Source organism: Callospermophilus lateralis, chromosome 13 (genome assembly GCF_048772815.1).
Source record: "Callospermophilus lateralis isolate mCalLat2 chromosome 13, mCalLat2.hap1, whole genome shotgun sequence".
In the NCBI taxonomy this organism is placed as follows: domain Eukaryota; kingdom Metazoa; phylum Chordata; class Mammalia; order Rodentia; family Sciuridae; genus Callospermophilus; species Callospermophilus lateralis.
Window position 1 is genome coordinate 107,364,463 of NC_135317.1, and position 14,587 is coordinate 107,379,049.

The 14,587-nt window shown below is 52.4% G+C and overlaps 1 protein-coding gene across 2 annotated transcripts; it reads left to right on the top strand.

Moving 5' to 3' along the window:
• Positions 1-5,211: 5,211 nt before the first annotated feature.
• Positions 5,212-14,190, top strand: Creg1 (cellular repressor of E1A stimulated genes 1). 2 transcript variants are annotated; one of them, XM_076831353.2, is made up of 4 exons: positions 5,212-5,563; positions 9,611-9,730; positions 10,685-10,869; positions 13,049-14,190. In XM_076831353.2, the coding sequence occupies exons 1-4, from the start codon at positions 5,213-5,215 to the stop codon at positions 13,050-13,052; spliced, it is 660 nt and encodes a 219-aa protein (XP_076687468.1). In that variant the 5' UTR covers position 5,212; the 3' UTR covers positions 13,053-14,190. The 2 variants fall into 2 exon arrangements, with proteins under 2 accessions (XP_076687468.1, XP_076687469.1); XM_076831354.1 differs by lacking the exon at positions 13,049-14,190 and having other exon boundaries at positions 10,685-10,873.
• The last annotated feature ends 397 nt before the right edge of the window (positions 14,191-14,587 follow it).

Sequence of the window (14,587 nt, forward strand, 5' to 3'; positions counted from 1 at the left end):
AGTGCTTGCCTAGCATGTGTGAGACATTTTGATTCTCAGCACCACATATAATCAAATAAATTAAAGGTCCATTGACAACTAGAAAAATATTTTTTAAAAGAATATAATGCATTTGATATTCTTAGGGCAAGTTCTTGTTTACTATTTGTTTTATTTTACAAAAACTTCTTGGCTATCCCCATGCAATTACAATTACAGATGAATTTTAGAATGAGCTTATTTTTAAAAACATTGTAGGAAGTTGGAGATGTAGCTCAGGGTTAGAGCACTTGCCTAGCACTCTTGAGGCCCCGGGGACTGATCCCCGGCACTAAGTCAATCAATCAATCAATACACAAATATGAACATTATAGGATTAGGGTTGCAGGTTCACTGACTTTCTAGACTAAGTTGGGGAGAACAGAAGGCTTTATAACATTGCATCTTCTTATCCAAAAACAAGGCAATTCTTTTAATGTTCCTGTTTTGTTCCATTATCTTTTTTACTGTTTTTTTTTAAGGTGGACACAATATATTTATTTTATTTTTATGTGGTGCTGAGGATCCAACTCAGTGCCTCACACATGCTAGGCAAGCACTCTACCACTGAGCCACAACCCCAGCCCCTCACTAAGTTTTTTAATAGCTTATTGCTAGCCTGTGGGAAAGCTTTTGGTTTTTATATTTATCTTGTGTCCAGCCACCTCATGCAGTTCTTATTTAGTTCTAGTAGTTTCTACTTGATTCACTTGAGTTTCCTAGTCATATCACAAGTATGTAAGACAGGTTTTTTCTCAACATTTCAAATATTTGTACTTTTAAGAGTCTATTCTGTAGTATGGTTTTTCCTTGTGTAAGAATTTTTAATGGTTTCCCCAAGTCAAAATCCCTCCTCCGTGACATGGTACACCTCCCCTGCCAGACCCCTGAGCAGACCACCTCCTGCACTGGTTCTGCACAATCCTCTTCCACCCCCCCCCCCCCGTCTCTATTCCAAGCACACCACAGGGGCAGGCCTCAGCCCTGTTTCCTCTGTGTGAGCCCTGCCCCCTGCGCTCTCCTACCTCACCATTCTCTGTCAAGCTTCTATTTATCCCTCAGCTGCTCCTCAAGAATCACCCTGTGGTGAGGCCTTCCCTGGGTGGGCTGAGGCTCCTCCCTTCTTCCTCGGCCCTTGTACAGTCTTCACATGGAGCTGATCTCACTCAACAGCACTCCACCTGCTGGCTTATCTGTGGATTCATTAGGAGGAAACTTTCTTTAGGGGTAGGGATAATGTCTATTGTGGTGCCCAGGGCTTGGACGACACTTGATGCAAATTTTTTAAATGCATACTTTGAATGCACAAGTAGTGGAAATTTTGGCACCTAGCAGGCAAGATGGATAGATCTTTCGTGTGTGCTTTTTAAATTACTATCATGATGATATACAAGACTGGCTTATCTTAGCACAAATCCTAATCTAATCATTTATCCTGATTCACAGATGACTTTCTTTTTCCATTCAATATTATCAATACACTGAAATACTGGAAATATTACTGTTCTAAAGTCTAGTTTATAAAATAAAATAAAATAAAGTCTAGTTTATGCATTTTTCATTTAAAAAAGTAATTCAAAAGATATGAGCATGTCTGTTTATGTACCAAGCACATCTAGACATTTAGAAACATGCTCTCTTGACTGAGGAGTCAAGAATGACCACCCACGTCTGGAAAACAATCGTTAGCCAAATGTAAATGTGAGCAATGAGTAACAGGTTAGACTCTCAGCAGTCAACAAGAGGGCAGTTTTCATGTCTGCCTTTTCGGTCCTGGAAACACCTAGGTAAAGCAAAGGGAAAGGAGGAGAGCTGGGGGTGGGGGGGCATCTGCTAAGGGAAGTGATGTCTTTGCCTTCTGCAAACCTCTTCCTCTGTGACTGTGTGGGGAGCCAGGCCCCGCTGTGAAGCTGCTCTTTCTTTCTTTCCTTCTCTCTCTCCTTCTCTTTCTTTCTTTCTTTTTTTTTTTTTTTTTTTTGCAGTCTACAGTGGAAAATATCCAAGTTCATAAAGATGAGCTGGGCACAGTGGCACACACCTGTAATCCCAGTGGCTCAGGAGGCTGAAGCAGGAGGACCACAAGTGTTTGAGACCAACCTCAGCAACTTAGCAAGGTCCTAAGCAATTTACTGAGACCCTGTCTCAACATAAAAAATAAAAAGTGCTGGGGGAGTGGTTCAGTGGTAAAATGACCCTGGGTTAAATCCCCAGTACTGGAGAAAGAGAAAGATCAGGTGAAGCAGTCTATGCATTGATCAAGTAGAAAGTGGTAACAGAGTGACCGGGCCGGGCGTGGTGGTGCAGGCCTGTCATCCCAGTAGCTTGGGAGGCTGAGACAGGAGGATTGTGAGTTCAAAGCCAGCCTCAGCAAAAAGTGAGATGCTAAGCAACTCAGTGAGACCCTGTCTCTAAATAAAATGAAAAATAGGGCTGGGGATGTGGCTCAGTGGTGGAGTGCCCCTGTGTTCAATTCCCGTACTCCCCCCACCCCCAAAAAAGTGGGAACAGAATAGTGGACAAAAACTAATAGCTACAAAACACAACACAAGCTAAACTAAAGTTGCCAAACTGCCTATATTCCCTGCACTGTGTTGAGTATTTTAAATTCTTTGTCTCAATCCCCAGGAACCTCTGATGAGGTAGGAGCTATTATTCACCCCCTTTTAGTGCTCAGGACATTGAGGCTCAGCGTCACCTGAGGGGCTGGTTCCAGAGCCAGCTGTCTTCCTGCCTCACTGGCTGCTATTTGAACCACCCACAGGGCGAGGCACAAAGCGGCCTGTTCTTCAAAGACCAAAGCCTGAGCGACTGCAGAACTGAGAACCCCTGGCATGTGGTGTAATTGTTCTGATGCAATTAATTCTGCCAACCACAGGCAGTGGGCACCTTACAGAAGCCTGACACTGTGCTTGGCGCTGTGACAGGGAGGGGACAAAGCCACTGTTCCTGGCCTAGATGGAAGTACAGTGGGTAGAAGTGATCTAGACAAATAAACAAGGGGAAGACTGTGGGAAAGAGAGCTTGCAGGCAGAGGGGGTTCTCAACAGGAGAACCCCGACATCAGGAGATATTCCACAGTGGGTCGGTGGGAACGGAGCCCCTCTGATATTAAAAGCTCCAAACTGTCCTAGCTCCTGAACTTCCTCATGCCAGGCTCAGCTGGTGCCACGGAAGCTAACGCTGACCTGTTCTCTGGCCATGTACACATGCACATCTCCTGGCTGCTGGGTCCATGAATCACAACCTCTTCTGAGGGAAGTTCAGCTTCCCTTCTACACTGTTGGCTCAGGATCTAGGCAGGTTCCCTGGCTTGGCTTGGACCCCATGGTGGGTGGGGTTCGTGGGGGCTATTCAGACAGATACCCAGTGACAGAGCAGGAATGAGGCCTCAGCCTCCCTTGGCTCAGGTTTTTCCGGTACAGCAACAAGGAAGGCTTGCTGGTGAGGAGCTAAGGCACCCAACTGTCCCTCAGTCCGCCTTGCTTCTTGTTGATTGTATACAGCTCTGTGTGCAAATTATTCCAAAAGCTATTGTCCATTGAGTCAGGTGGCCATTCCCCAAGTATCTGAGTGCCCACTGTATGCCTGGGGATTTGTGTTGGAGGAGATAGACCACATTCCTGCTCTTGGAGTTTCCATTCCATCAGTGGAGACAATTAACACGTAGCTAACTAAATAAACAGAGCCATTAAAGGCTTTAGGCATGACTCTGAAAGCCATAGCAGGGCTGGTGATGGAGAGAAACAAGGCCACCTGGAAGGAGTGGTCCAAGAGGACCTCCGAAGACCGACACCTGGGCGGAGATCCGAATGGGAGAGAGAAGCCATGCCAGCAGCCAAGGCAGAGAATTTGGGCCTGGTGAACAGCAAGAGCAAGGCACACACACTGAGGAGGGGTGCTTAAAGCCGGGGGTCTGCAGACCTCATTCTCATGTCCCCATGCATGAGACCAGCGCTAGACACCGGCTTTGTCACACACAGCTGTAACAAGGCCTCCTGTTATTCTGTATACCAGCAATCATTCTTCCAAATGCCATTGTTACCAAGCAGACCCACGTAGGCAGGGTGGGTGGGTGGGTGGGTGAGTGAGTGCGGTGCGGGCCTTCATGCCCCCTGGCTCGGTGTGGAAACCAGCATATGTGGCTTTCCTAACCGGAGACTCCTGTTCACAGTAGAGGATCTCGTTCCGGACACACAAGTTCTGAGGAGCACCCTAAACTGGCTGCACTCAATGAGGCCGCATTTAAGACGGAGAAGAGGCGGGACTTTGGTTCACGCCCCGGTCCCACACTTGTTCACAGACTGGCTCAGCAGCTGCGAGGACGGAGCTCTCTGACACCTCCCCCCAGAGGCCAGGTTTCCAGCAGGGCCAGATTCGCGAGATGCCACCAGCTTGATAACAATAGAGGACTTGAGGCCCGGCCAAAAGGATGAACTCCCTGAGCAGATGCGACCAAGGCTCAAAATCATACAGACTGTGTCCAACTCCAGGCCTAACAGAAGGAGGAGGGCGCCCTGGAAGAGCCCCCTAGAGGCAGCGAAAGGAGATGCCCTTCGCGGGGGCGGGGAGGGTCCTCGAGGGCCAGAGTCCTGAACCCGCGGACCCCAGGCCAGATGACCTAACAGGTCCCAAGTCGGCGACTTCAAATGCTGCGTTGGGCACCGAGGGCGACAACTTCCTCGTGTGGCCACCCCTGGGCCAGGAGTTCGGCCTTTCCCGCTGGGCGCCCGGCCGCTCTTCGGAGCTGACGGGAGCGCACCGAGAGAGCAACGCCGAGGACGCAGCCCTTCCCCTCGGGCCCGGTGTCCACAGCGAGGTCAGGAAGGGAAGGTGGGTGTGCCCGGGAGGAAGTCCGTCTTCTCCGCTGGCCTCCTCCGGACTCGGTGCCCGTGGTCAACTCCACGCAGCGGGCATCCTGCGGGGACACCCCTTGGTTCAGAGTGGAACCCGGCAGTGCTGCTTTCCTACCTGGAGACTCGGGTTCACGGTGGACACGCCGCGGTCCCGCGGACGGAGGGGCGGGGCCGGGGGCAGGGCCGGGCCGGGGGCGGGGCGGCGGGCGGTCACCCCGCCTCCCGCCCTCGGCCTGCCTCGCTCCCATTGGCCCCCGGGGGCGGCTCGCTGCGGGGCGGGGCCGACGCGCCAGGCCACCCGGGCGGCGGGCGGAGGCCGCGGACCCGCAGCGGACGGCGCCATGGTCGGACGTGCCCGCGGCTCCGCGCGCGCCCTGCTGGCCTCCGTGCTGGCCGCGCTGCTGGCGCTGCTAGTGTCGCCCGCGCGGGGCCGCGGCGGCCGGGACCACGGCGACTGGGACGCGGCCACGCGGCTGCCGCCGCTGCCGCCCCGCGAGGACGCGGCGCGCGTGGCCCGCTTCGTGACGCACGTCTGCGACTGGGGCGCGCTGGCCACCCGGTCCACGCTGGAGGCGGTGCGCGGCCGGCCCTTCGCAGACGTGCTCTCGCTCAGCGACGGGCCCCCGGGCGCGGGCAGCGGCGTGCCCTACCTGTACCTGAGCCCGCTGCAGCTCTCCGCCAGCAACCTGCAGGTGAGCGGGCGGGCGGCCGGGAGCAGCCCCCGCCTCTCCTGCCCCCGGTGGCCCGGCGGGATGGCGGCATCCTGGGAGCCGCGCTCGGGCGAAGAAATGGGGGGATTCTTTGCCGGGACCTGGAGGATGGCGCACCCCTGAGTTTCAGGAGTCCGCTTGGCGTCTCCATTAACTGAGCTCCGACTGAAAGGTCTTAAGGATGCAGAGTTCTTTAGGTTGATGAGCATTTTGCAGACGACATCAGGGTCCTCTTCCCGAATGCAGGCTTTCCCTGCCGCTGCAGGAAGCCAGCGCACCACGTCGCGCACAGGCACAGTGATCAGGGCAAGCTTTGGCCTCCAGTTCGCACAGTGGCCTCACCCTTTTCCACCTTCTAGAGCGGAGCAGAGCCTAGAGCTGTGGCGGACCTCTGCGGCCCCGTGGGTAGGCTCAGAGCCACCAAACCCAGGAAGGGAGCCTGATTTGGTCCTTTTGACAAAGATCTCAGATTTCAGGTTAACTGGAAAAGATTATTATCCACCTTTATGTTACACAGGTGGGCCCAGCAGAATACAAGCTCCAAATTCCGAGCCCTGATCCACAGTTTCTCACAACACTTGTAGGTTATGTGGCATCATCTTAGACCTATCCTGCCATTGGAACTTTTTTTCTCTTAAAAAAAAAAAAAAATCTTAATCTATGTGGTTGAAGGGGTTCTAACATAAAGCATGCTTACAGAAACAGAAAACTGTTAAACAGTCTCCAGCCTTGAAAGCCTGGCCTAGGGATGTTTACCTTTCAAGAGGGCGTAGTCAGACTCTTAGGACAGGGTTTTTTTTAAAAAATACTTTTCGTTGTAGAAGGCACAATACCTTTATTTTATTGATCTGTATTTATGTGGTGCTGAGGATCTAACCCAGTGCCTCACACATGCTAGGCAAGGACTCTATCACTGAGCCACAACCCCAGCCCCTCTTAGGGCAGTTTTTTTACAATCCAAAAGGTAGGGACCATGGTTAGCTAGGCTTCTTGGAGAAAGGCTGAGAGAGGGGAGGGAACTGACCCTTTCCCCGGGCATTGGTTTCTTACTGTAACGTTTTTGTAATGTCATTTCATGACCAGGGCTGGTTTTGCCATCACAAAGGGAGAGGTGAAGGAAACATGTTAATTAGGTGCCTGCCATGCACCAAGCTGACCTTCCTGTCCCATTCCTTTTCTTTTCCTTGTCTCCTCTAATAACTCTTCGAAGTAGGTATTATCATCCCCGTTTTGCAAATGCAGAACTTGCAGCTTGGATGGATCAACAGTCTGTGGCCTGTCGTTTGAAGGCAGATGGACCAAGGCTTCAGACTGGCACCCAGGAACTGAATATGGCCACAGACCAATTTTCTTCAGCACACCCAGAGTTCTGTTTTGTTTTAAATTAAGTTTTGATTAGTTACCAATCTTTTTAAATTCAGGTTTTACTTTAAAGTTTAAATTGCGGACTTCTTTGGAAAGTTGGAAGCTCTGGTGACACCGGGGGCCTCCGTTTTCTGAACAAAACCAGAAGTAGCTGCCGCTTCAGCTGAGCACACACACCCAGCTCACCACTGCTCATTCCCAGCCCACTCCACTCCTTCAAGACAGACTGTTTCACTCCACTAGTGAGGCTCAGTTTGGCTGCCAATCACAGTGACCGGGGGAGACTTAAAAATGCACTTTATTCTAAAATAATACGCCCCCACTCCCAAATCCCTGCCGATATTCTAATGGGAAGGGGGAGGTTGAGCACCACAGCTGGACATGGTGGTGTTTACATTTGTGAGCTGACCAGGGCGTGTAGCATCATCCCCATGACAGAGGGGAGGAAACAGACTCCGAGGACTAACCAGCTAAGGGTCATCAGGTGGGACTCCAGCCCAGGTATTTGTAGGAAAACAATGTTGAGAAACCTACCCAGGATTTCAGGTTCCCGTGAGAGCTGGGGGGAAAAGATGTGGCTATGTCAGAATTTGTCCTATGGCTTCCATCAGTGAGCTAGTTTGCTTCTGCCCTGTCTTCCCTCCTGACCACCGGGATGGGCTTCGCCTCATGGAGTGAGTGAAGTCGTTCGGAAGGAACAAGAAGACCCAGGTGTGGGGCCACGTCTCGTGTGTAGATTGCCTGTCCCTTGGAACTCAGAGACAGGTGGTGTGGTTCAGCTGTATTCACCACCAGGATGCTCCTGTGGTCTTTTTCTTTGTGGCCGTTTTGGATAGTAAATGATCATAGGAATGTGCTGCTGGTGTTAGGGGTAATGGTACCAAGTTGGGTTGCAGGACCCGAGTTGGAAATGAGATCTGGGGTTGATTCTCTGCACCGAGACCTCAAGACTACTGGCCTGTCTTCCTGACATTCTCCTCTTGTAATATGACCTTCTAGTTTCTGGGCACTCCTGGTTTTTTTTTCTTTGATTCCCTAAAAATAAGTATCTCCCAAAGTCCATTTCTTACCCCTCTATTCTCATGGTCCTTGGATTCTCGTGGCTTCACTTCCTCTCACTAAGATTCACTTCCAAATTTGTGTGTTTCTGACCTCCCCAAAGTTCCCCATTTCTAATATTTCCCCATTTCTAAGTATTAGATGATACCACCAGAAATTCTGTACGTTTAAAGCCAGTTGTCTTCCTCAGGAAACCGGCTCCCCAGTCCTGCATTTCTGTTAATGGAATCAGTATTTTCTCAGTGGATACATTGGGGATTTCACTGCCCCTCCCAAATCCCTTGGTGCCAAAGTCCCTCCAGTTTTCCTTTTGCTTCCTCTGTGTCCGTCCTTGCCCTTCCCCCTCCATCCGTTATCTCCTTCTGCCTGAAGCCCTGAACAGCTAGCTCTGGGGTCATCTGCCCCGTCCACCCTGCCCACCTTATCACAGCGTTGCCTGTGCCCAGAGCCCTGACCAGCGCCCATGGCCTGTTGCTGCTAGGAGTTCCCTGGGATCAGCTTGTGGACAAGCCGGCCAGGGTGGTTTGGGAAGCACTGCCCAATGCTGGCCTACAGACGCTGGCCTACAGAATACAGCCCAGCTCCTGAGCTCGGCCAGGCCCCTGCCCTCCGGGCTGCTCTCTCCCAGGCTGGGCGTCCCCACCTGCCTCCACTTTCCCAGTCCTGTGGTCTGGAGCCTTCCTTGCCTCCACTTCAGTGTGTCCCCCACTTCTGTCCTGAGGTTCAGTAAGTCACAGGGCTCCCTACACTGAACGTGGACCACCTAAAGGTGATGAGTCTTCCTCTGACCTGTTTTGCATCCCTAAGGGTTGCTCAGGTATCCCCCAGCCCCTTCCTCTCTTCCCCTTGGGTCTCCTTGCCTCATCACTGGGAGGCCACACATTTTAGCTCAGTGACTTGAAGGAGCTCTGTCCCAGCTCAGAGTTTCTGATGAGACCCTGTGAAATGCAGGCATTGTCCAGAGCCACGGGCTGAGGAGCGAGGCGGTCTGGAATGCCGTGTGCTGGGTGGGTTTGAGTCACCTGCCCGTGGGAGGCTGGTGTTGGGAGTGTAAGGAGCAGGGACTTCTGCTTGCCTCTTGAGTCTGGGAACCCTGCTGTTGCCGGAGCAGGAGGGGCAGCTTCCCAGCCTGAAGTCACATGCCGGTTCTGTTCTGCCCCCAGAGATACCCAGCAGCGTGACTCAGCAGGGTGACTCAGCGACTTTCTTGCTTACATTAGGCAATTAGCTGGTTGAGCAACTGGGGTGTTTTTATGCTCAGTTCACTCCAGAGTTTAACCCTTTAGACATTGCAGCCAGTGCTGTCATCTGCCCTGAATTTGGGCGGTGCTGCAATTATAATTTCTCTGATGAATATGGACGGATTCCAAGTCCAAGAAAAAAGTATATCCAAATAGTTCTTAGGAGTCACTAATTTTAAATATGGGCCCCCCTTTTCAGAGGTCAGGATTGGTTGCTATCCCGGAGCGTGCTTCCCTGAGAGGCAGGTGGTGTTTCACAAGTTGTCCTTTCTTGGAAGAATGACCTACGTGTGCAACTTGTGAAATTCACTGCTTCTTCAGGAACTGCTTTTCTCACGAGGGGGTCTCCATTCTGTCTCTGCAGGAGAATCCACAGGCGACGCTGACCATGTCTCTGGCACAAACTGACTTCTGCAGGAAGAATGGCTTTGACCCCCAGAGCCCGCTCTGTGCTCACATTATACTGTCAGGAGCTGTGACCAAGGTGAGCCGTCGCCCGCACCCCAGGTGGCTCAGAGAGTGACATCCACCAACTGTGAGCGAAGAGCCTTCCAAGGGCAAAGGCGGTTGATGTGTAGATGCACAGGGAGAGTGTGGGACGTGATCCCGGGGAAACGGAAAGCTTTCATCCGTCACGTCCCACAGGTGTCCGTGAGACTGTGAGGAGGGTGAACTGAAGGCAAACAGATGGGACCATAAAGGCCTAGAGAAAGCAGCCCTTGCCAAGCAGCCCTGCCCGTGGCACTGGGCCCTCTCCCTGGCTTAGAGCTGTACAAGGCCTCCTTCGTCTGGCCCCTGCTGCCGGTTCCGCGTGGCTTGGGCAGAGAGCACGTTATGTAGGCCAACGAGAGCAGCGTCCCTGGCAAGAGGCCAGAAGTGCATTTGGACGGTTGGGAGGGTGCCAGGCGGAGGGATCAATCAGGCCAGGTGTCCAGGACCAGGTGTCCAGTGCCAGTGGGTTGTTGATCGACCTGGTCAGTCGCGAGTATCAGGCGCGTTTGATCTGTGCTTGGAAGCTCTCCGTGGGCGCGGCTCTGTCCTGGGCGTCCTTGGGGGCAGGGCGTTGGAATGCGCTGGGCTTCCAGCCTGCTGCTGAAGGATCTGAGCCTTCGCCTACGCGCATCTGCGTGTGTCACACAGTGTTACGGGATGAGCGTGCTCAGGTGGCTCTGCTCTGGCTCCTGCAACATCTTATTTCAGGACCTTGTGCCAGTCACTGCGGTGGCTGGAAGTTTGTCGAGCAGTGAGCGCTGGCTCGCGCCATGTCGGGTTCCTGGGCGTTCTTCACGCTCCCCCCCGTTTGCTCTCAAGTCCTTCCGTGTGCGGTCAGGGTTTGTGGCTGAACAGACCTTGGGGTTGGTAGGATGCTAGATCCCTGCCCTCAGTGAGGACACGGCGTCCCAGCCACAAGAAGCCTCATCTCACTTCTGTCCTTTAGGTGAACGACACAGAAGTGGACTTGGCCAAGCGCTCGTTGTTCGTCCGACACCCGGAGATGCAAACCTGGCCTTCCAGCCACCACTGGTTCTTTGCTAAGTTGAATATAACCAATATCTGGGTCCTCGACTACTTTGGTGGGCCCAAAATAGTGACACCTGAAGAATATTATAACGTCACACTTCAGTAAGTGTTTGCACCCCTTTCTCCTTCCCAGGGCCCAGCCTTACGGAGGTCTCAGCCTCCTCATGTGCAGACCCCTTAGCAGGTCGGAAAGCCTGTGACCCCTTCTCAGAACAATACCTTTAAATGCACAAACGTTGGATCACAAAGCCAACCACACAACTGTATTGAAACGTATTTATAGATGTTTGTAAATGCATGGAATAGAATTAAGCTTTTTTTTTTTTTTTCTTGTACCAGGGATTGAACTCGGGGGCACTCAATCACTGAGCCACATCCCCAGCCCTTTTTTATATTTTATTTAGAGACAGGGTCTCACTGAGTTTCTTAGGGCCTTGCTAACTTGCTGAGGCTGGCTTTGAACTTGCAATCCTCCTGCCTCAGCCTCCTGAGCTGCTGGGATTACAGGTGTGCCCCACTGTGCCCAGTTGTAATTAAGCTTTTTAATCATTCAATAATATAAGATCTAATAATGAGTCTGTACCTTTACTATCCAGACAGTAAGGACTGAAGACTAACATTTTAAGACAACTTAGCAATGTCACGTGGTTTGAAAGTACCTGTGACTCCTGTGTTTCTGTGAGGACAGTCACAGATGCACCGTCATCGCTGTGGTCATTGCCTAAATTCATCCTGAGGGAAATGATAAGTTTCAGTTAGAGATTAATGAAAATGAGAAGCAGTTTTCCATCCAAGTTCGCAGACCCCTGAACTGCATCTTCAGGCCTGGCCCTCAGGTTGGGACCTCATTTAAGGCTGTGCTTGTTGGGCCCTGGACAGAGCCCTGTCATAACCCCTGGTGGCATTTTCTCGTGAGGCTCTGTGCTCTGGACTGAGCCAGCGCCCCGTTCCTCTCCGTCAGCCTGCAGTGCCAGGGGTGCCTGAGGGGGTTGGGTCCCCCACCAGGAGGGGGCTGCCTGTGGCTGCATGCAGAAGGGCCAGAGGCCAGGGTCCTCTCCGGGGCTGCAGAGCGTCGTACCTGGTAGGAATAGAGAGGTGGCGCTTACAGTATCGTGACAGGGAACAGTTTACAAGGAGGACAGCAGTGAGCACGCAGGCACTCTTGGGGGGTCAAGGAACACTCTGGGAAGGCAGGCATCTTTGGGTAACGGGTCCAAGGGCAGTGCTTGCTTTAATAACAAAATTAAATTGTTTTCCTGGAAGTCTCCACACTGAATAAGTGAACAGACACTTCTGAGGTTCCCACTCTTTAATGCCAAACACTGTGCACTTCCCTGCAGCTCAGAGATAAGATGGAACAGCTTCTCCTTGTCCTGAGAGGAGGACCAAAGACAAGAGCAGGGGCCTCCCCGAGACTGAGCGCCAGCACTCTGGGAGTGGGTGCTGCCTGGCCGCTGCCCTGGGTGGCCAGTCGAGGACCCCTGACTACTACACATCCATTTCAGGGTCTGGGAGTGGCCACCCCTGGAGGAGTGTGCAGTATTGTCTGGTGGGCCAGGGCCTGCACCTTCCTGGGGAGCCACCTCCAGGTCAGCAGCCACCTTGCTTGGCTGTGGCGGGCTGAGCAGGGGGTGAATGCCGCAAAGCCCTGGGCATCCGACATGTTTGGCTGGGACGGAGTCTCCAGAGAGCCTCCACACAAGTCCCCGATAGGGCCCGACTGGAGGTGGTCTGCCTCATGGAGCCCTGGGGTCACCGTCCTCCAGCAAACCCGCGCACTGAGTGGGAGGGTGACAGCTTGGTGAGGTGTTTGCTGGCACCCAGTTCTTATGAGGACAAGCCCGCCTCCTGTCATGAAAGTCCACGCAGCTCAGTGTTTGTCCTGGGATCCCTTATTCACCTCTGGCACATCACGACACACAGAAGGTCACAGGTGAACGGTCTGGTCTCCTTTTCCTGGAGGTGGATTTCCTGACGGCGGTGGACCAGGTGCAGCAGGAAGGTGGCGCAGGTCACCTCCCACTGGGCTCGGTGTCTTCAGGCACTGGCTAATCGTCCTTACGTGTCCCTGACCTTCCTGTTCTAAAACCTTCAGGAGTTGCTCCTAGATGAGCTGCTGCGGCAACTGGCCTGTGTATCGCTGTGTCCACGCCACTGAGCGGTGAGATTAACTCAGAATCTTACACTTTTAGGTCATAGGCTTCTCTAATAGAATGAGCTAACTTTGAAGATTTGTCAGCCCAGGTTATGAGATGATTCTTCCTCTCTCTCCCTTTTCCAGGTGAAGTGGAACACGGGAGCTGCCCGGCACGTGTGAGGTTTCTGGGCCTGTCTCCTGCATACCCGTCGGCCCGGCCTTCCTCTGAAGTCCCCTGGAATGTCCGCCCGTTTTCTACATGCTGGTCGGCTTCCTTGCTTGCTTGTGTGGGACCTAAACTCGATTTCTTGGAAGTTGTGGTTGTCTGATTTTTTTTTTCATATTTTGAAGCAATTTTAAAGGAGAAATTCTTTCATATAATTAAAGAAAATTAGTTTCACTGCAAGTGTTTTGCAGTGGTGCTCCTCGAAGAAGACCAAGTGCAGGTCAGATGGCCATTGGCATTTGCAGGTGCTGGCATGAGTCCTTTATTCCTGGTGGCCGCTGTGCTGGGCACGTGCCCTTGCCCCAGCTATCTCCTGGCTGCTGGTGCCTGGTGCAGAGGGGCTGCCCCTATCAGAGTGGCCACATGATCCTGCCAAAGCGTGAGCCCAATCGCAGCTCCCTGCTCGTGCCAAGCGACCTGACGGTCCCGGGTGTTGTTGACCCAGCAGAGAGCAGAACTGTTTCTTAGGAACATTGTAAACTTCTTACGTTTTAAAGTGACACTTACCTAGAACAGAGGTAGTTCATAGAAACTTCCTGCGTTCTTCCTAAATAGTCACTTGATAATCAGCCTCTTCCATTAAAAGCGCACATGTTCAGTTTTGCCCTAAAATACGATTGTAAAGAAGGAAGGGAGTTTTGTGTATCTCCGCTATTCTTCTTTAAGTAGAGTAGACTTGGGCCTGAACCAGTTGGGGCCAGGGTTAGTCCCCCTGCTCAGCCACTCGCCACAGCCTTGGACGTCCCCCTCAGCAGCCACCTAAGCCTACCTGGGTCACTCTACAGGTCTGGATAGCTCCTGAAGCTGCCTTCCCAAGTCAGGCCACCTGAGGGAAGAGACGGCATTGAAAGTCACCTTTCAGGAGAGAAGCCACCACTTAGTTTTAGATTCTCTTAAAGAGGTGTCAGGATTCAGCAGGCTGCTGTATCCCAAAGTGGCAAACAGAAAAGAATATGATTCATCGTGTTTGAAAACTAGAAAATGAACTGAAATCCAGCAAACAGCTTCTGTTTAAAAAACTGATTTGTATTTAGCTCAATAAAGTAGTCTTTCTCAAGCATCGGTAACTAGAGCGTGCTTTTAATAAAGCGTCTGGGACTGCGTTCTTCAGCGCGGTATTTACCACGCAGTTCCCTAGTCCGCTGTTGGGACCCTTTTGCACTTTTATCTGAGCTCACTCTGAGTCGGCCTGAGCAGTACCCAAACCCCACTTCCCACTGGCAAGGGCTCACTGTCCTGGGCTGGGCACGGCCAGCCTCGGGCTTCACCGCAGGTGCTTCGGTACCAGAGAGACTGGAGTGCCAGGTCGAGAGCGTCCGTCAGGTTGCCCTTTGCCTGTTCTGTGAGCTTTGTCTTCAGCAGTTGGCACGCTGTGAACACAGACCCGTGCTCAGGTCAGATCCATCATACAGAGTAAAGCCGGCCAGGTGTCCACGGCAGGTCCCTGGACGGCCCTC

Bases quoted from the DNA above. Each gene is read 5' to 3' on its own strand.
- Creg1 (XM_076831353.2), top strand. From the start codon at position 5,213: ATGGTCGGACGTGCCCGCGGCTCCGCGCGCGCCCTGCTGGCCTCCGTG. The intron at 5,564-9,610 runs GTGAGCGGGCGG...CTGTCTCTGCAG, and splicing joins TCTCCGCCAGCAACCTGCAG to GAGAATCCACAGGCGACGCT. The intron at 9,731-10,684 runs GTGAGCCGTCGC...TCTGTCCTTTAG, and splicing joins TGTCAGGAGCTGTGACCAAG to GTGAACGACACAGAAGTGGA.